General features: G+C 33.6%; 1 protein-coding gene and 1 long non-coding RNA gene across 2 annotated transcripts in view; one reads left to right on the forward strand and one right to left on the reverse strand.

The window, feature by feature from the left end:
* LOC114340859 (ficolin-2-like) overlaps positions 1–11625 on the forward strand; it is a 45438-nt gene extending 33813 nt beyond the window's left edge. The window contains exons 5-6 of the mRNA XM_050658936.1: positions 4869–5102; positions 11456–11625. Coding sequence (XP_050514893.1) covers positions 4869–5102; positions 11456–11625 — 404 coding nt within the window. The remainder of the gene's footprint in view (positions 1–4868; positions 5103–11455) is intronic.
* A 5827-nt stretch (positions 11626–17452) lies between these two features.
* On the reverse strand, positions 17453–20137 carry LOC126890675 (uncharacterized). The gene is made up of 3 exons (XR_007700409.1): positions 19789–20137; positions 18877–19033; positions 17453–17633 (listed from the first exon to the last, which is right to left on the reverse strand). It is a non-coding gene; the product is annotated as an uncharacterized LOC126890675 (long non-coding RNA).
* Positions 20138–20731: the final 594 nt, after the last annotated feature.

The raw sequence follows: 20731 nt of genomic DNA on the forward strand, positions 1-20731 counted from the left end.
AAATACCCACTTGGTCATAGGTTTTTAAACTAGTAATTTTGACTTTCTGTGAAATCCGGGGAATGATGACAACGGTGGGGGTTGGAGGGGGTGAGTTTGCAAATTGTTGTATACCTTATCCTTCAGAAATTAATTAGCAATAAAATATGCCGCTGGAAACAACCTTCTATCTGCTTTCGTTCCTGAAATAGGAGTGTTGGGTATTGTAGCTTAAGAATTAAACCGCAGTAGCCATTATTTCTAGTTAGGGGATGAAGCAAAAAATTAGTTTTTGGCGTAGACCTGCAGCCGTTAATTAGAAAAAAAAATACCCACTTGGTTTTAAGTTTTTAAACTGATTATTTTCAAGCTTTGTGAAATCCGTGGAACGATGATAACGGTAGGGGTTGGAGGGGGTGAGTTTGTAAATACTGGTATAACCCATCTTTCAGCAATTAATTAAAAATTAAATATTCCGCCAGAAGCGACCCTCTATCTGCTTTCTTTCCTGAAATAGCAGTGTTGAGTATTGCAGCTTTAAGTATTAAACCGCTGTAGCCATTGTGGCTCGTTAGGGGAGGAAGCAAAACATTCATTTTTGGCTTAGACATGTAGTAATTAATGATCAAAAAATACCTACTTGGTTTTAGCTCTTTAAACTGGTTATTTTCACTTTTTGTGGATTCCAGGGAATGATGATAACGGTAGGGGTTGAAGGGGGTGAGTTTGTGAATTTTTGTAAACTCAATCTTTCAGCAATTAATTAGCAATAAAATATGCCGCCGGAAGCTACCCTATATCTACTTTCGTTCCGGAAATATGAATGTTGGCTATTCTAGCTTAATATTAAGCTGAAATGGCCACCTGTTTCTCTGAAAGGGTTGAAACAATAAATTTTTGTTTTGCGTAATAAATTAGCAATTAATTAGTAATAAAATAGGCTACCGGAAGAAACTCTCTATCTACTTTCGTTCCGGATATATGAATGTTGGGCTTTCTAGCTTAATATTAAGCTGGAATGGCCACCTGTTTCTCTGAAGGGGATGAAGCAATAAATTTTTGTTTTGCGTAATAAATTAGCAATTAATTAGCAATAAAATAGGCCGCCGGAAGCAACTCTCTATCTACTTTCGTTCCGGATATATGAATGTTGGCCTTTCTAGCTTAATATTAAGCTGGAATGGCCACCTGTTTCTCTGAAGGGGATGAAGCAATAAATTTTTGTTTTGCGTAATAGATTAGCAATTAATTAGCAATAAAATAGGCCACCAGAAGCAACTCTCTATCTACTTTCGTTCCGGATATATGAATGTTGGCCTTTCTAGCTTAATATTAAGCTGGAATGGCCACCTGTTTCTCTGAAGGGGATGAAGCAATAAATTTTTAATTTGCATAATAAATTAGCAATAAAATAGCAAAAAAATATGGGGTGTGTCTTATGGCTCGCTTATGAAATGGTCTTTCTAGCTTAATAGACATACTTGGTCCATAGTTGAATGACTTTCTCAAAACCCAAACTGGTGTGATGAAATTAGAGCCTTAGCGTCTATGAGAGGTTTCAGCCTTCTCAACAAAAGCTTCTCGTATAGCTTCGAAATTAAGGGTAGAAATGAAATCGGCCTGTACGATGATACTGTATTTGGTTTTTTTTCCATGTTTAAGGATCATTAGGACCTCAGCCACTTTCGGTACCTTGGGAATATATCTTGATCTGAACGCGGCATGTATAAGTTATGTCAGTTTTACAATGGTTTTTCTAGGAAGCTGTTTTAAGATTTCCCCATTAATTAAGTCAAACTCAGGTGCTTTCCTGGAATTGATGTATGATTTAATTTCGTCGGCCACTTCTTTTGGAGTGACTAGCTTAACTTCACCTTCTTTCTGTGTGACATCTTCCCATTATAGTGTGTTATCACCTTTATTTGGCTGGAATGTTTCTTCGAGATATTCAGCAAAGGGCCTAGCCGGGTAAGGTGATGAAAAATGCCCCCAACTCGAATCGAATTCCATATAGGTCACCGTTTAGCACATACAGAGAAACTCTTTCTGAAGTTTTTAGCCCCCTAGGTGGTCGCGTGATCCCCACCTAGAGCCTAATTAAGCTTTTTATGTTTTTATTTTTTCAGCCGCATCAAGAGCTATGGTTCATTGTTCATTCCACCAACATACGACTGTTTTTGATTATCGCGACAACGAATATTTCAGTGTGCAACATAAGAAGTACCAAAGTCAATGGCTCTAATAGTTATTCCAATAAACAGCAACGTAATTTGCAATTTATTTTGGTTCTTCATATTTTGCACAATAAAATATTCGTTGTCGAAATAATCCAACACAGTCGTATATTCGTGGAATAGGGTATAGCGAAAAACTTTAAATAAAAAAGTTTTAAGTTTCAAAATGTTCTGTCCGAATTTTTTTTAAGCTTTGGCGGGAAATTTAAATGTTAGGATGATTTTAAAATTTTTAAAATAGTAACGATAAGCTCAAAAGATTTTGTTTTAACACTTACTGCAGTAGCTTGGAACATTGTTGATGCTGCAGTAGTCCATTTACATTTCATTCCATTATCCTCAGGTACTAAATTTCTTAAGAATAGCTCCTTTGGTGCTATATTCTAATCTAGTAATGCGCTCATACATTTTGGTAAATGTTTCCAGTATTTATTGGAGACTGCTCTCAATGTTAGAGTTGTGTTCTGGATTACTATTTTCAATTTCTAGATTACCTCTAGCGGCTTGGCTGTAGGTTTATTTGTTTTCGTTGGTTTTGTATATCGGATTCTGCTGTTGCACCCTTTGCGGCTGTTTAGGTATTGTAGTTTCTTATTTCGATTGTCTTTTAACTTCTGCATTTCTTTTGCTACCATGCATCCTTTGTAGTTTGCAGGATGACTTTCTCTACAGCGGACATAGTTGGGCATTTTTAGGTTTATCACAATCGAAAAAAAGTTTCTTTTGGCTGAATTATTTGAAATTAAAAATCACACTAAATCTTTTCTTTCTTTATCACCTCTGTTACTTATTAACCCTTATCCGGGCAACACATTTTACTTACGTAATCGGGCAACTCGGGTCCGTTGGGCCCACCACTGTTCTTGAATGTACTATTCATATATACCCATATATTTCTAATATTCTTTTTTGATTTTTTATTAAAGTTAAATTTAAATTGAATAGATTAAACAAAAAGTACTACTATAGTATGCGGTCTACCTCGAATGTGCGATCTACCTGAAAGATTTGAACAAAATAATGAAATGCAAGAACACTTTTGTAGAAAAAATGTTATCGTAAATATTATAAATAATCGATACGGAACAAGTTGCTCATCTACCGTTATGTTTTTCCTGATAAATAGTATTTCTGCAAGTTTTGGTTGACTTGATTCCACACATAACGTATTGCTGCTAATTTGTCGTTGCTTCTTCGTTCAGACCTCGTGTCCTTATCGTCAAATCGAAAAAATCTTAGCTAACTTTTGAATCGTTTTAACCCCATGGTAGCTTTAAATATAGTAGAACCATAAAACTTACTCCTAAGTATATCTACATTATGATTGTTGACACTCAGGTGCCCTGCAGTTAGTAGGAGTCCAATAAAGGCATATATCTCTGTAGAGTCGCAATATGTCCAGTTCTCTATCCCCAGGACTTTTTCGGCTTCTTTATTTGTACACTTCACTATTTCGTTCACAATTTTTCCGTACATAAACAAACAAAAGGAATCAACAAGATCATCCACACTTTGACCAGGGGCTAACATTTCTTTTGTGCACTTTGCTTATTATTATGTCGCAGGATCGCATACGTCCTATCGGTTGTGGTTGACTCTTCCAGTTAGTTCCATCCTTAGTTTCAAAAATTACACACTCTGAAATCTGGGAACTGGTAGCTACACATTCTTCTTCATTATCACTCAATACTACTTGCCTATCATCCTCTTCACTTGCTTCCGAAAGATGATCTTCAATTTCAGAGTCACTTTCAATGCCAACTACTTCAGGAGATTCTTCATCATCGGAATCCCATAAATTATTAGCAATAGCTTGCAGTTCTTCGGCATAGCTTGGTTTTCGGGACATTTGATTCGCACTATCTACTTTTACTGTAATTCAATATAATTTTACTGGTTTAGTAGTTGTCGACACTAACATCGGTATCAAACGACTGATAGCAGATGCAATATTTATTTAAAAATATGTATAGCCTACCTAAAAATACTATTACATTCCAACAATCATTATCATTTTTTACAATTCATTTAGAATAGATATAACACCTATTGTAAGCATCTCTTTGATGTTCACATTAAAGAGATGTTTAAATTGTTTGTTGCACGTTTAGACTTTATTATTGGATTTCCAGAATCATAAAAGTCTTTTACATAATCCACAAAAACATTACCTGACTGCCAGATTAACTTCTGTAACAAAGATTTAGAGATTAGGTATAAATACAAGTAGGGCCCGACAGGCCCGTATTTCTCCTTTACGTGACAAAATTATTTCGACGCAATAATTTCAAGAATGAAAATGAATATTTTGAATAGCTCATGACTATGTTGAAGGAAACACACTTCTAAACAAATTCAGTGATGCATAAAATTCAATAAAATTTTTTATCAGTTTATGATAAAAGAATTGGCGTCTCGGGCCCGCCGGGCCCACCTTGCCCGGATAAGGGTTAAAATAAACATTATGGAAGTTTTCAGAGACTTTCAACCCTCGGTAATAATTTAATCTTTCAGTCTGCATTTAAATTTTTCAAACATACTTATTACTTTTCCCAGGATTCGAAAAAATTGAATGCATTTAAATAGCACTGCACCAAGATTTTCAGGCTACCCCCTTAAACGTGCTGGTTAATGTAATAAATTATTATATTTTAGCTTTTGAAACAAACGAACTTTTGGTAGAACTAACTAAAACAAATAAAAAGAAAGTGTTTGGAAAATACGAGGCGTTCTCGATAGGATCCGAACTAGATGGATATATTTTAAACAAGCTTGAAGGATATTCAGGAACTATAGGGGATTCTTTAAAATATCATATCAATGCAAAATTTACAACTTTGGATTTGGACCAAGATTCTAAAGATGATGGAAATTGTGCAAAATTATATGGTAATTAACTTTTTAGTACAACAATTCGGATCTGCTTTTAAAGCGGTTTTTTAATTCCCATTTTCGTAAATGTATTTTTATAGACAGAAAACTGTTTCTTCAGATCGAACAAGAAAGAAACGACCTCAATTTTAATTTCTAAATTAAAATAAAAAAATTTGAAAGAAAAATTTTAAGAAACGCTTTTCTTTAGTTACGGGTGACTAAAATTAAAAATATAAAAAAATCAACTAAAAAGCAAAAAATAAAAAAAAAATTTAAACTCGAAGGATTATTCGAAAAAAACTGTTGTACAGATAAAATGTATAACAATCTCACACATTCGTTAAAGAAAAGTGTGGGGAGCGAAAAGTAAAAGAGTATCTATCCTCAAACCGTTTATTCGCTGAAGACGCCCCACGCTTTTCTTTAACGAAGGTGTTAGATTTTTTCAATTCTTTAACGAATAATCCTTCGAATTAATTTTTTTATTTTTTGCTTTTCAGTTGCTTTTTTATATTTTTCATTTTAGTCACTCGTAACTAAAGAAAAGCGTTTTTAATTTTTTTTTAATATTTTTTTATTTTTTACTTTTTAGTTTTACACTTTTAAAATATTAAAATATATTGTATGTTTAAAAAAAGGATGTATTTGATAGACACATTTTTTGCATTTATTTCAACATTTGTTACATACATTGCACATTTTCTGTAATTTCTTCACACATTTCTTAAATCAAAATCATTATTTACACCTATTACAGTTTTCGCAGTCTTTCTATTTCTTCTAATGTTTTACTATTGCACGGTGTAGACCCTGTTAATTTCCACTCCATTCATTAAAGGTTCGTAACCAACTTTGAATTATAGTCTAAGAGCTAGTGAACCCTCAGACTAACGATCGTCCTGTAAGGCTAAAAATTTTTCTAGTGATAATTCATAGCACACCAAGGCTAAAATCCATGACTTGGCAGGCCTCAGCGGTGCACATGTATCTACCAGGTGAATCGAAAAGTGAAAATTTAGGGGGTAAAATAAACTTTCTCCTGTAAGGTTTAAATTTAAGTATGTGTTTGAGTAAGTCATTTAGAAGAAATGTGTACAATGACAGGCGATTCTGAAGAGCATAAGACCTTGCCAGGCGAGGGGAAAGATTATGGGTTTTTCCTAAAATTATTCTTTTTGCATTGAACAAATTTTTTTTAGATTTTGTGAATCATTTCAAACAGAAAACGTCTTTCGTGATTTTTCTCTTAAGTTAATAGTTTTTGTTATATGAACGATTGAAAATTTTGAAAATTGAGAAATCGGCCATTTTTAACCCTAAATCGGACATTTATCTAAAAATTTCAATGTTGCCAAGGTACGTAGATATTCTTTAAACATTGATTGATGAAATCCCGAAGAGTTTTTTGCTATAAAATATCAAAAACCCCTTTGTTTTTTTAATTGCTAATCAAGCGTGTGCGACACTGTAGTATAAGTGAGGACTTTTAGTTTGCATAAATTCATTATCTCGAGAATCGGCAAATTTCAAGAGAAATGCTCAGATAGGTCGATTTTTATTTTGAATTACGACTTTTTGGCATATATATAATACTAATGACGTCATCCATCTGGGCGTGATGACGTAATCGATGATTTTTTTAAATAAGAGTAGGGGTTGTGTGATAGCTCATTTGAAAGGTTATTTAATTCTCTATTCAGTAATATAAACATTAACATAATTATTTATACAGGGTGTACAAAAAATTTTTTTCTTCTATTTGTCAAATTTAATCAAAGTTAATTTAATAAAAAAAATTTTTTTGTACACCCTGTATAAATAATTATGTTAATGTTTACAGTAGTGAATAGAAAATTCAATAACCTTTCAAATGAGCTATCACACAACCCCTACTCTCATTTAAAAAAATCATCGATTACGTCATCACGCTCAGATGGATGACGTCACTAGTATTATATATATGCCAAAAAGTCCTAATTTAAAAATAAAAATCGACATGTCTGAGGATTTCTCTTGAAATTTGCCCATTCTCGAGATAATAAATTTATGTCTCCTCACTAACTCATAACTCAAACGTCCTCACTTACACTACAGTGTCGCACCTGCTTGATTATCAATTAAAAAAACAAAGGGGTTTTCGATATTTTATTGCAAAAAACTCTTCGGGATTTCATCAATCAATGTTTAAAGAAGATCTACGTATCTTGGCAACATTGAAATTATTAGATAAATGTCCGATTTAGGGTTAAAAATGGCCGATTTCGCAATTTTCAAAATTTTCGATCGCTTATATAACAAAAACTATTAACTTAAGAGAAAAATAACTAAAGACGTTTTCTATTTGGAATGATTCAAAAAACCTAAAAAAAATTTTTCGATGCAAAAAGAATAATTTTAGGAAAAACCCCTAATCTTTCATCTCGCCTGGCAAGGTGTTATGCTCTTCAGAATCGCCTGTCATTGTACACATTTCTTCTGAATGACTTACTAAAACACATACTTAAATTTAAACCTAACAGGAGAAAGTTTATTTTACCCCCTAAATTTGCACTTTTCGATTCACCTGGTAGATACACGTGCACCGCTGAGGCCTGCCAGGTCATGGATTTTAGCCTTGGTATGCTATGAATTATCACTAGAAAAATTTTTAGTCTTACAGGACGACCGTTAGTCGGAGGGTTCACTAGCTCTTAGACTATTAATATTCCAAAACGAATTCCAATGTTAATTGTAACACGAAACATCTCTACCGGTGGTTTTTCTAAGACTACGTTAAAAACACGAATTTTTGAATTTGAGTTTTGGTTAAAGTTTTGATTCGTATTGTATTGAAATTTGACCCAAATAAGCGCCGATGTTTATATAAACAAACATACGAGTCTTCAAAACCGTCGCCGCTTAGGGATTTTTATAAACATGATATACAAACATGAAAAGTAGTCTGAGTCGGCAAAAAACTTGAAACTTTATTGTTTATTTATGAAGCATAACGTAAACAAGTAAAAACTGAAATTATGTATAGTTATTATAATTAGCTACAACAAGAGAATTTAAGCATTCGTTTTTTTAAACAATTAATAACCATACATTTTTTTTATTGACTATGTGTTTTGTTCCCGCGAATGCATATGTCTGCAAATTTTCATTCATTTGCAATGAAGAAAAAGAAGTCAAATTACCGTCTAAAAATTTGACCCAAACTATTAAACTAAAGCAAAGCGTTTAAAAAACACAATTTTTTAATATGTTTAAAAAACTATTATATTGACTGATTATATTTTTTTATATATTGTTAAATTTTATTGGCACTTTTAGTTGTTTTTCACCACCGCAAAGGGCGTCTTCCAAAAGATGCATATTTACAATTAATAATTAAGACCGATAAGGGTAGCAGATTCGACAGGTTCACTGGTCGACCACTTTTTTCGCGCTGTAGGACAGAAAAAAAGGGAAACAAAGTAGATAAACAGCGAAATAGCAGAAAAGGTCAGGTAAATATTGGAAAAATGGACAGCGACGATTGCTGCAAAAGGACGGACAAAAGGAGAAAATATAGATTTATTTCCACAGAGTAAAATAACACCAAGAACACCTATCAATTGCCAAATAACAGTATCTGAGAACTTAGGCCAATTATAATGACGAAAGAAATTATTGCAACCCAAAACGGTATCAAACAAAAACAGAAAGAAATAAAAACCGAAATTAGAGAAACTAAAGACCAACAAAACAAAACAATACACGTCAATAAACGTTAATAAATAAACGTCATTTTATTTTGTTATATCTTTTTTATAACAGCTTCAGAATGACTGAATTGAATTAGCTAATTTCGAGTTTAAAACATTTGTAGCAGTTCAAGGAAGGTTTAAAAGGTGAGAAAGTATGATGAAATTGTAACGCTTTATCACAAATAAAATGTTGAAAGGTAGTTTTTATTCTTGTAAATAAACAATGTTTTAAAATCATTTTTAATTATAAACATATTTTCTGTACTTATATTAATTTTCGATATTTCCAAAAATATAGATATTCTTGAGCAAGTAGCACATGTTTTACACACTTCCTATACAACTAATAAAATTTGATATCTGATGGGATATGGTAAATATCTTCTTTACACTTCTACAAATATTCCAAAATAAAAAGTAGCCAAATCAATCTAGTCCTTCTCGAGTTATAAATAGATAAAATATAAAAAAATAATAGTTCAGAGAAATAATAAAAAAATATATCCTGTTGGTGACACAACCCCTTCCAGGCTGAAACCAAATTTTTTGAGTAGTATGGACACCTATAATAATAACATATATGTTTCCTGCAGCCGATTTTGAGGATATGCATACTTATAAATAAATAAAGATCAAAAAATCGTAAATTCTCTTCGCAAATTTGAGAGTAGGAAACTCATAAATCGTATAAAAAACTTCATTATGGTTTTCGCTGAATGTGTCTAGCGTTATTGGTTGCTTAGAAAATTGCAAAATGAATCATAAATTTTAAGTTTTTCTGAATAATCATAACTTAACCTTTAACTACCCGCGCATCAAGTTATAACATAACTACACGCGTGGCGTACTTTATACGCCACAAGGAAATACACTTAAAACAGCGGATTTGTTTAATTTTTTTTAAATGAACTTAGTTGTTTGTTATAAACCTTATTCAGCATCAGTGAATACTTGGAGTTCCTTCTTAGTAAACCAATTGGGATATATAACTGGAATCATGGAATAACTGAATTCCATGATAAATAAAATTAGTAATAAAATTTTTTTGGAATGTGATTTTTTACACGAGAAAAAGTATTGTTTATAAAGAAAAATATATTTTGTGCCATAATGACTAAAAAAGGATTGAAATATGTACTTATGTTACTACTTATAATGATATAATCGTGGCGTATATTATTGTCCACCACCGGAAACAACAAATAATTAAATGTAAATTACGATCTTCCCAGAACGCTCATTATAACGAAACTAAAACCAAATTGTAAAGCACATTCCAGTGATAGGTTAGAGAGATAAACAAGGTCAAAAATTAAATTTTTAAATATATTGGCAGTAGAATTATTTTATCTGGCGTACAAAATACGCCAGCGCGTGTAGTTAAAGGTTAAGTAAAAATTAACTTAGAACCTTTTTATTACACGGAATGCTGAGACTTCTGGTGCTTAAATCATGCCCCAAATTTCAAAGAAATTGGTCAAATAGTTTAAAAGTTATTTAATTTTTTTATCCCAAATTTATTTTTTTTACACTATTATCAAAGAAAAAGATTTACACTATTAATTTAATTAAAAAAAATAACAAAAAATAATTCTAAATATTGCAAAATTCTTTTGCAAAAACGTGTGAATTAAAAAAAGGGGGCTAACTTCGTCCTTAATTTTCCTAGGACAATTGTGTTTCTGTCTAAATGTGTATAAAAATTCAGTCTTTCTAAAATATGAAAAACTAATTTTTCTATAGGTAACGGTTAAAAAGTTATTCTAATTGTTTTTAAGTAAGCAAAAAGTTGACATGTTTTTGCAAAATAATTTTACACTGTTTAGAATTACTTTTCGTCATTTTTTTTTAAATTAAGTTAATAGTATAAATGTTCTTCTTCCATAAACTGTCCGAAGTATTACTGTAACCTCATAATTTTCTCACTTATAGTGTTGCAAAAAAAATGAATTTAGGATAATCAAATTAAATAACTTTTAAACTATTTGACCAATTGCTTTGAAATTAAAAATATAATTTAAGCACAAGAAGTCTCAGCATTCCGTGTAATAAGAAGGTTTTAACTTAATTTTTACATAAGTTATGAACATTTATAAAATCTCCAAATAAAAAATAAGAATAAAAAATGGATGATATCAGATAAAAATGGAGGGTACCAGAAAAAATTGAGGGAATTAGAAAAAAATGGAGGGTGTCGGAAAAAATTTGAAGGAAATAAAATAGGAGTATACACAAAAAATAGAGTGCTGTGACTGTAGAAGGCAATTAATTGTATTCCCCTAGTACTGTCAGGAAAAATCACTAGTTTTTACATAAATGTGACTGATGTTTTGTCTTTCCATTGCAGTCCGTAGCCTAAAAAGTTGTATGCTGTCAAATGCTTTTTTCAAATCTATAAAAAGTAAATGCGATTTACTATGTAATAAATTTTGATCCAAAAATTAACACCATTTATTTTTATTTCAAATCGATATACAACATATTTTCACATCCTAACCCTTTTAGATACTTTAGTCCATTTTGATATTATCGTGTCTTTTGTTTCAGAGCTACTTTTGAAATAAATATTTCCTTTTAACTACTGGTTGCATTCCAATTAACAAACTAACGCATTTTCTTTAATATTTTATGTTTTAGATGGAGCCTGGTGGTACTCAAATTGCTATCACAGCAACCTAAACGGAAAATTTATGACAGTGGGAGTTCCAGAACTATACACATCTCAAGGACTTATTTGGAAGGATTCAGAAGGGAACAGTTATATTTTAGCAGGATCAAGGATGTTAATACGACCGATTGGAGAATAAAATAACATTTTGTGTTTCCTCAGTACCTACTTATTGATATTTTTATCTAATCGCCAGAGAAAGACTTATAGAAAGATTTATATATAACTTATAGCTAAAATAAATATCAATAAAAGAATTAATATTAAAAATAAACTCACCAGGCTTCCGGGTTGAACCGCGTAGTTGGTTTCTAGACCGACCTTTCGACGTCCTCTCTGACGTCTTTTTAAGGCTTTCGGGGTCTCAGTCTCCTGAGCCTTCAGACACTATACTGTCACAATTACATTAAAACCTGGGTTTGTCGATATTTTATAAATACATGTGAAATAAAATGTTTTGTGCTGCTCCCAGTGTTATAGAAATAGGATTTCTTTTCCGCATGGGATATTTTCATGTATCATATTGTACCAATCAAACGAGCGATTCGTATTTATATACGACTTTATTAATTTATTTATACAAGTTTTCTTCTACAACCTCTAGCTTAAACTAAACTCTATTTACAAAATTCGCTCCTATATAAATACCAGCCGTTATTTCTCGAAGATTCTGCCCATCTCTACTTTTTGTCGGGACATTCGAAGAATTGCTCGTGTTCCGCCCCGCTGATGTGGATCTACATGTGTGGAGATGGGACCTATTATACGAGGGTCGGTCAAAAGTAATCCTTTGGTACACTGCTTCCCTCTTAAAATCTGAGCGTCCCGATCAGCAACTCTAGATGGCCCAGGATGGCGGAATCTACAGGACTCTCCAGCTCTGCATACACCCCTAGAAAATAAGTAACAGTCTACTGTCTGTGAAGAGTATGACATCTTCGGGTTCACGCAACACACAGTAATTCGTACGCCAGTTTCTCTGAAGACCACTTCAAGCATGCTTCTCACAATCTTCCAATCCAGATTTTCTACTGGCTGGCCTATTTTTGGTAAAGCCAAATTTTTGATGTCATATTGATTGCGTATCCGTATAAGACTTTCTGGTCACCATATACAGCAAATATCGAGGACCATCCTCCAATCGATGTACTCTTCCAATTTTAGGCTGCTGATTTCTTAACTCGTCCAGAAGGCCGAACCTTCTATTGAATACGAGCGAGATTCCTTTATTCATCTCGAGGTCTGTGGCAATACAGTGGGCTAGAGAGGCGTTTTCTGGAACACTAAACAGATCTTGCTGAATATCTGTGGTCACACCGAATCTAGCACTCTTTCTCTCTGCGTAATTTGACACAAATTCCTTAAAACTTGGCTGTGCGGCATTTTTAATCTCCTGTTGGAGGACTCGGGGCTTCTTCTGTTTTATTTGAGCCAGCATATGGTGCAAGACGATTCATGTGAACAACTTTTGGTTTACCGTTTAACAACTTCTTAATTCTGTATATTACGTCATTTATTTTCTTCTTAACTTCACACGGACCTTCCCATTGTCTTTGAAGTTTAGGACACAAGCCTCGACGACGATGTGGATTATAAAGCCAGACAAGATCACCTACTTTCGTAGCTTTCATTCTTGCATCGAGAATCATATTGATCTTTCATTCTGTCACTGGCTATCTGGATGTGTTGTCGGGCAAGTCATAAATGTTGTTAATTCGTAACTTAAGGCGGTTGACGTATTCTTCGCCTGCAAAATGTTCCTCGAAACGTCTGCATCCAAATTCTAGGTCGTAGGGAAAAGAACTTCACGACCCAACATCAGGCAGGTTGGTATCTGACCTGAAGTTTCATTCACGGCCGAGCGGTAGGCCATCAGGGATAAATGAATGTGTTGCTCTCAATCTCGTTGATGTTCAGATACAACTTTGGACAAGTGTATACCCATCGTTCGGTTCACCCTCTCGACTATCCCATCTGATTGAGGATACAGGGGCGTTGTTGTGGTATTATTGACATCAATAAATTTACAAACGTTTTGGAAAAGGGCTGTTTCAAAATTTCGCCCGTGGTCGTAGTGGATCTCTAAGAAAACACCAAATCGGCTAAAGAATTCTTTAACAAGTACTTCTGCAACGGTAGCAGCTTCTTGATTTGGTAATGCATAGGCCTCGGTCCATTTCGTAAAATATTCCATGGCTACCAGGATGTATTTATTTCCAGCATGGGTTACTGGAAATGGACTTCCAATGTCAATTGCTACTCTTTCCATAGGACTGCCAACATTGTACGGTCTCATGGGTGCTTTCTTTTTACCAACTGGACCATTACTGGGTGCATACAGTTCACATTTCCGGCACCATATTCTTACATCATCTTTACAGTTCACCCAATAGAACCGTTCTCGAACCATTTGCAGAGCCTTCGTAATACCAAAGTGTCCACCTGACGTACCGTCGTGCAACTGACGCAGTACTTCTGACACTTTACTTTTAGCTACAATCAACTGAAGCTTAGATTCTGTACGATCATCGTTCTCAAACGTTCTGTACAGAAGATCATCTTTTAGTACCAGAAATTCCATTGGCTCCAGTAGGTCTTGACTTCCGGACTACATGCACTAATGTTTTGCCAACTAGGTCTTTCACCTTGACGAATCCAATCTAATAATCTTTTTATACATGGATCATCTTCTTGGGCGTCTTGTAACTATTGGGGCTGCCATAACTCATTAACTACGGTGGTTCGTCTCAAGGGGCAAAGTCGTTCCTCTAATTTGACACAGTGATTACAATTTGCACTGCATGGTCGTCTCGAAAAGGCATTTCAGCAATTGAATGAACTCTTTCGGCCCTGTGTTCTATCTCGTAATCGTTCTAAACATCTTGCCATCTGGCCCTCTGGATTACGGAATTGTATGAGCCATTTTAGAGCAGCGTGATCTGTTCGAAGAAGGAACTATCTGCCATACAAGTATTTATGGAAATGTTTACAAGCCTTCACTACGCCCAGCAGTTCTCTTCTGGTAACGCAATAGTTGCTTTCTGGTTTCGACAGGACTTTTCTGAAATAAGCTATGACTTTTTCTTCTCCATCCTGGATTTGTGAGAGAACAGCTCCTATGGCACTGTTGCTAGCATCGGTATCCAAACAAAGTTTCCTGCCTGTCTCGGGTAACTTAATATCGGTGCACTGATCAGAGCCCTTTGTAGTTGTTCGAAAGCTTTTTGACACTTTTCACTCCATGTATATTCTTGACCTTCCTCCGTCAACTTGGTTAGGGGCTTGGAGATATTGGCAAATAATTTGACAAAAGGGTCGGTAATATGTACATAGGCCAAGGAAACTTCTAATTTCATGTTTATCTTTTGGTACGGGCCAATTTTTAATTGCTTTAATATTTTCAGGATCAGCTGTTACACCATTACTCTATACAATATAACCTAATTACTTAACTTCTCGTTGAAACATGTTACAATTCTTCGGACATAATTTCAAGTTCGCTGCCCTCAATCGTTGAAAGACTTCTATTAGATTCTTGGCATGTTCATCAAAGGACCTTCCAACCACAATTACATCATCCAAGTAAACCAGGCATGTTTTCTGTGTTAACCTCTTAAAACTGCCTCCATTAATCTTTTAAATGTGGCAGAAGCATTACATAAACCAAAAGGCCTAGCCGTAAACTGCCAAGGCCCTGACCGTATCAAAAATGCGCTTTTCTCTCGATCGGCTGGCTCCATATCTACTTGCCAATATCCACTCTTTAAATCGAGTGTGCAGAACCAACGAGAACCGGAGAGAGTATCCAATGTATCCTCTATTCAGGGCAAAGGATAACTATCTTTTTTTATTACCGCATTGAGCTGGCGGTAGTCGATACAAAAACGCGTTGAACCATCTTTCTTCTTTACCAGAACTACTGGTGATGTCCGTGGACTGTTCGATGGTTCAATTACCCCTTGTTTGTCCATATCTTTGATAATCTCTTCGGCTTCATCTCTTTTCGAAAATGGAAGTCGTCTAGGCCGTTGTCTGATTGTCTGAGCGTCTCCGGTATTTATTTTATGTGTTACTATGCTTGTTTTGCCCTTAGCTTTCTTATTAATAGCAAAAACTTCTTGATACTCTATCAGTATAGAATTCACTTTTTCCGTTCTTTTTTGATCAAGATCTTAGCATCTTTCAATGATCATCTGAACAAGCTCCTTTGGATACTTCGACTTCGATGATTTCTCATTGGTATTCATAGAGCAAATTGAAGCCACCAGAACACACTCTCCGATCAAAGCTCCTCTACTCAACTTGATAGCAGTTTCCCTTAAATTCATAACTCTTACAGTGATGACATCTCGAAATCTCACCAAAATTTTCGCCTTTAGGAACTCGACTTTGTCCATTTTCGACCATCCCTAAACTTTCCCCTCGGCAGTGTTCATCAAGTCTGGTCATCAGAATTTTCTCACTATTACCGGGTATGGTTACATTGCCTGTAGTTAGTAAGCGGATGACATCTTCTTTGTCGTTGTGAAAGGGAAACTCTTCACCATTGATTTTGAGGACTCCATTTTGAACATCCAGTACAGCCCCAACTTTTCTTAGTATGTCCATTCCCAATATGAATTCGTCGGTGATCTTCGGAAATTAATACTTGGTGTTCAACTGTGGTGTGGACAATGGATACTGACATATTAGCCTTGCCATATGTATTAATAAGCTCACCAGTCGCTGTTCTAAGCCTTACTGTTGCAGGTGATAACTTACGATGGCCTCGTACTCCTTCTGGACGTGCGATGGTTTTTATTGCACCTGTATCCACTAAAAACGATCTACATCTAGGTATTATTGATACGACCTTCGATGTATAAGTTTTGAATTCTACCAGAGGACGTAAGGTTGACAGTTACTAAGGGGGCTCTAGTTCTCGAGGTCGGCAGTTGCCCCTTGGTGTCGACCCGCTCTTGTTTCCCGACTGCTGTACGATCTTCTTACAATTACGACAAATGTGGCCTACGTCGCCGCAATTCCAACATCTAGGCTCGCGCCTCTTTGGCATCTCGTTATGAACTACTCTCCATATCCTTTCATCTAGACGTTCATCGTTATGTTCGTCACTTTCTTCAATGTTTCTTAATCAGTGGCTTCGTGAAGTTTGACTAGCCGTTTCGTGTTCCAATGCAATAGCTAGTGCTTTATCTAAAACTTTCGGTCTTGCTAGTCGTAAAGCTTTATGTAGTTCACTATCTGTCAACCCATTGACGAAGGTATCTACCGCAATTTCTTCTAAAACGTTGTCTGGCACCTCCGGATAAGCCAACCGCACCACACCCCTAATAACACAAAACATTCCATGAATGTTCCTAGAATGTACACACAGGACATTGAAAACATTCCTGGAATGTCCCCAAATGCACACGAATGTCCCTGGAAAGTCCCAGGAAAGTGCTGTGTCAGCATTTTAAATATTCTTAGAATGTTCTCTTGGAACATTCCATGAATGTCTACGAATGTTCTTTGGACATTCACAGTCTATTTTTTAGACTGAATGTCTTGTTGGAACATTCCATGAATGTTCTTTGGACATTCACAGTATATTTTTAGACTGAATGTCTTGTTAGAACATTCCATGAATGTCTACGAACGTTCTTTGAACATTCACAGTATATTTTTTAGACATTCACTGAAATATATCGTCAGTAATGTGACAATACCTCCTTTATGTTTTTTCATGAGGTTTGCAGGAGACGAAAAACATTTTTTAAGGTCACTTTCTGTTTTCGTACGTATTCTGACTTTTTTGTAGTAAATAGATAGTTGAATTTACTGCAAAACAAGTCAAAAAATATATGAAAACAGGAGGTGGCCGAAACAAGTTTTTAGTCTATCTTACAAATCTCTTGAAAAAAACAGATAGGAGGTATTGTCACATCACTGACGATATGTGGCCATACCAAATAATACATCCTTGATAAATATAAACATTTTTATTGCAAAAAATCTTTACATACATTTTTTAATGTAATTTACTGACATTCCTAAATATTATAAAAAAATGTGTCACATTTGCTTTGTAAACTTTTCTTTTGCTTTTCGTAGCCACATATTCCGTTTCCTTTCTGGTTTTTTGTAGACCACTTCTCTCAGCTGATTCTAAAAGAAAATAAAATAAAAGGTAATTTTTCTATCCTTTACAATTAACAATCAGAAGAAATATTATTTACAGGTAATAATAGGCATAAATAATAATAATAAAAAAATAAATATTAAATAATATTTAAATAAATAATAAATAATATTTAATAAATAAAATAATAATAATGAACATTTTGTATTTTGACAACGACATCCGACGTGGAAGTAGAAACCTTAATAAAATTATTTTTTCAAGTAAATTGTGGCTTATTTCCTCATTAGAATAGTTAATTACAAAAAAGCCACAAAGAAATAGATTTTTCACAAACAAATAAGTATTTAGTATTCATTATATTTATTGTTTTTATTATTTACTTTAATGTCCTACTGGTACATTATTTGACAAATAATGACATTTCGAAGTCTGTTAAGTATGATATAACGCCCTTGGGCATTAAATTTAAATAACGACTTAGATACTGTCAAGTTGACAAATATCAACCTAAGTAAAACTATGGTTACCACAATTATGTTACTACTGTTACTGGTAAATGTACTTATTTAAAAACTAATCAATTCAAAATTCATTCAAATTTTTCGCATATAAAGAATAATTTAGTCAGACATTAAACGTTGAAGGCACCACAGGTATTATAATAATAACGCTTTCGGTCAACGTATATCCCTCAGGCCCTTGTTAAAAACACCATTGACCTCAAGCGTTATTATCCTTATAATACCCTTGGTACCTTAATAACTGTAACATAAGATTATACCTTAATTCTTGTTTTCTATTTCTGATGTTTTTATTTATTTACATTGAATATTAATCTGTTTTGTTGTATAATCTACTTCGCAATAATTATGTGATATATTTGACTTAAAATGAATTCAAAAATTTTTTGCAGTTGGGCAACAATGTCAACTTAGATCTCCGATGTAGATAATGAATTACAACAGTATCTATATTGTACAGACTGTATTATTAATTAGGTTATTTATTTATTTATTTATTGAAATATACATCCACCAGGTATAAACCCATAAAGGTGTACATAAGAAAACTACATACATTGACTGAACACTTGATGACAAAATATAAAATAAAATAAAGAATAACCAAAAATGTTTCTGTTGTTAATACACATACACAATAATAAACAAAGACCTTAATAAAGAAAAATAACATGGCATCAATTCGATAAGCTATTGCGTATTTCGCGTTTAAAGATGTTAAAACCAAGAAAAAAAATGCATATACCTGTGTGACATAAGCTATTGGAACAGCACAGTCTCTTAAACGAACAGATGAAAGTGAAGTTCTGTCAATATCTTTTCTAAAAAGTGTTTTGAACATACTCCTCTATTAACAAATCTGATCTATACTTCATGTCTTCTTCGCAGGATCTTCTGGAAAGCTAAAAATACAAAATATATGCATTACTAAGCATTATTAACAAATTTTAGTTTTAAATAAAAAATATGATTAATGGACTCACAAAATATTATAAAACAGCTTAGAAATTGTTTATTAGTATAGTCGGTTCCCCAAACTCTGACACAACTGGCTAGTGATTTTAGTAGGTAATTTTTTTTGTTTTTGGCCAATTTTGCCAAAATTACAGTAATTATTAACTATTTAGTTATTATTTTTTTTTTGCCAATTTTACCAAATTGGCAAAATTATTTACTAAAATCACTAGCCAGTTGTGTCCGAGACTCAGTAGTACTGAGACTGAGTTTAGCGAGACTCAGTAGTACTGAGACTGAGTTTAGCAAATCGACTATAATATTCTGTGTATTCATTAGTTGGTACTGCATATTATAGTGTGTGATCTACCATCCTATTTATAAAGGCATACATTAGCAAAAACGCAAAAAGAATTACTTTAGTTTTACAAATCCTATTGATATTATCTCTATTTACTATTTTAGTTAGGAATAAGCGAAGTTTGTGGCTTATTCACAATTATTATTAAAATAATAAATGGATATGACCAATTATTAACTTATAAAATAAAATAATAATTCTTCTGATTTATGCCTTTTATTCACTTTGTTATATCTAGGTTACTTAAAGATTTTTTATGAATAGTATTATTAGGGTATTAATAGTATTAATTTATTTTCTGAAATACAGGGCATGCCTTCGTTTACATATTTGCATACTAACCTTTTAATAGGGCTTTTCATTCACAGTCATTTGTTTGGAGCTTCTGTCATAATTGAAACGTTATTCCTGCAGATTTTTTTATCTACATTTGTTTCTGCTACTCCAACTGCGTTAAAAACAGGACACCATTTTATTCACTATGTTAATAATACTATTAAAGCTATTATAAAAGTATCCGAATTAAAAAAATATTCTTAAAAAGCACAAATAATACAAACAACTAAACAACGATCCGTGGCCAAGATGAAGATGCCAAGATGGCCGAAGCGAGGTCGTTGGTTGGTCGTTTTTAGTCACGTGATGCCCTCTCAAGCGCCATGCACAAAAATATATGCACGGCGAATTTGAAAATGAACGCAAAAGAAATAAATATAAATGCCTCTCTTGGGTTTTGCATAAGTTATAAGTATTTTTTTTATTAACAAAATCGCATTCCAAATTGAATATTCGCGAACAATAATTTTTATTACATTTGTATGTTTATAATATTGTATTAATTGAACTTGGGAAACTCTTTAAATTTGACATATTATTGCACTGTAGGCCTAAAGTGTCACTTAGTTTGTCTGGTATGTTATAAGTAATGTTGTATCTGTTACACGTATGTATTATTTCGCAACTTAAAATATAGGAACATTGGTAGTATGTTCACAGAATGTCTTATGGTAACATTCCAGGAATAATTTAAACAGATGTTCAACGAATGTTCCCTAAATGTCCAGGACATTCAAATATTGATAGAACTTTGGTAGTACATTCCTGGAATGTTGTGTGTTGTTAGGGACGAGCCACATCTGCTTCAAATTCTTGCAGATTCTCACTGGCTCGTTGACTTCTACCTTGCAGTTGTGCCTTGTATAGTTGTTGAAGATGGGCATCTCCATAGCGTTTTTATAGACGGGTGAACAAGGTCTGGTAACATTTTTCTCGACCCTTAGGAATT

The sequence above is a fragment of the Diabrotica virgifera genome, chromosome 8, assembly GCF_917563875.1.
Source record: "Diabrotica virgifera virgifera chromosome 8, PGI_DIABVI_V3a".
Lineage (NCBI taxonomy): Eukaryota > Metazoa > Arthropoda > Insecta > Coleoptera > Chrysomelidae > Diabrotica > Diabrotica virgifera.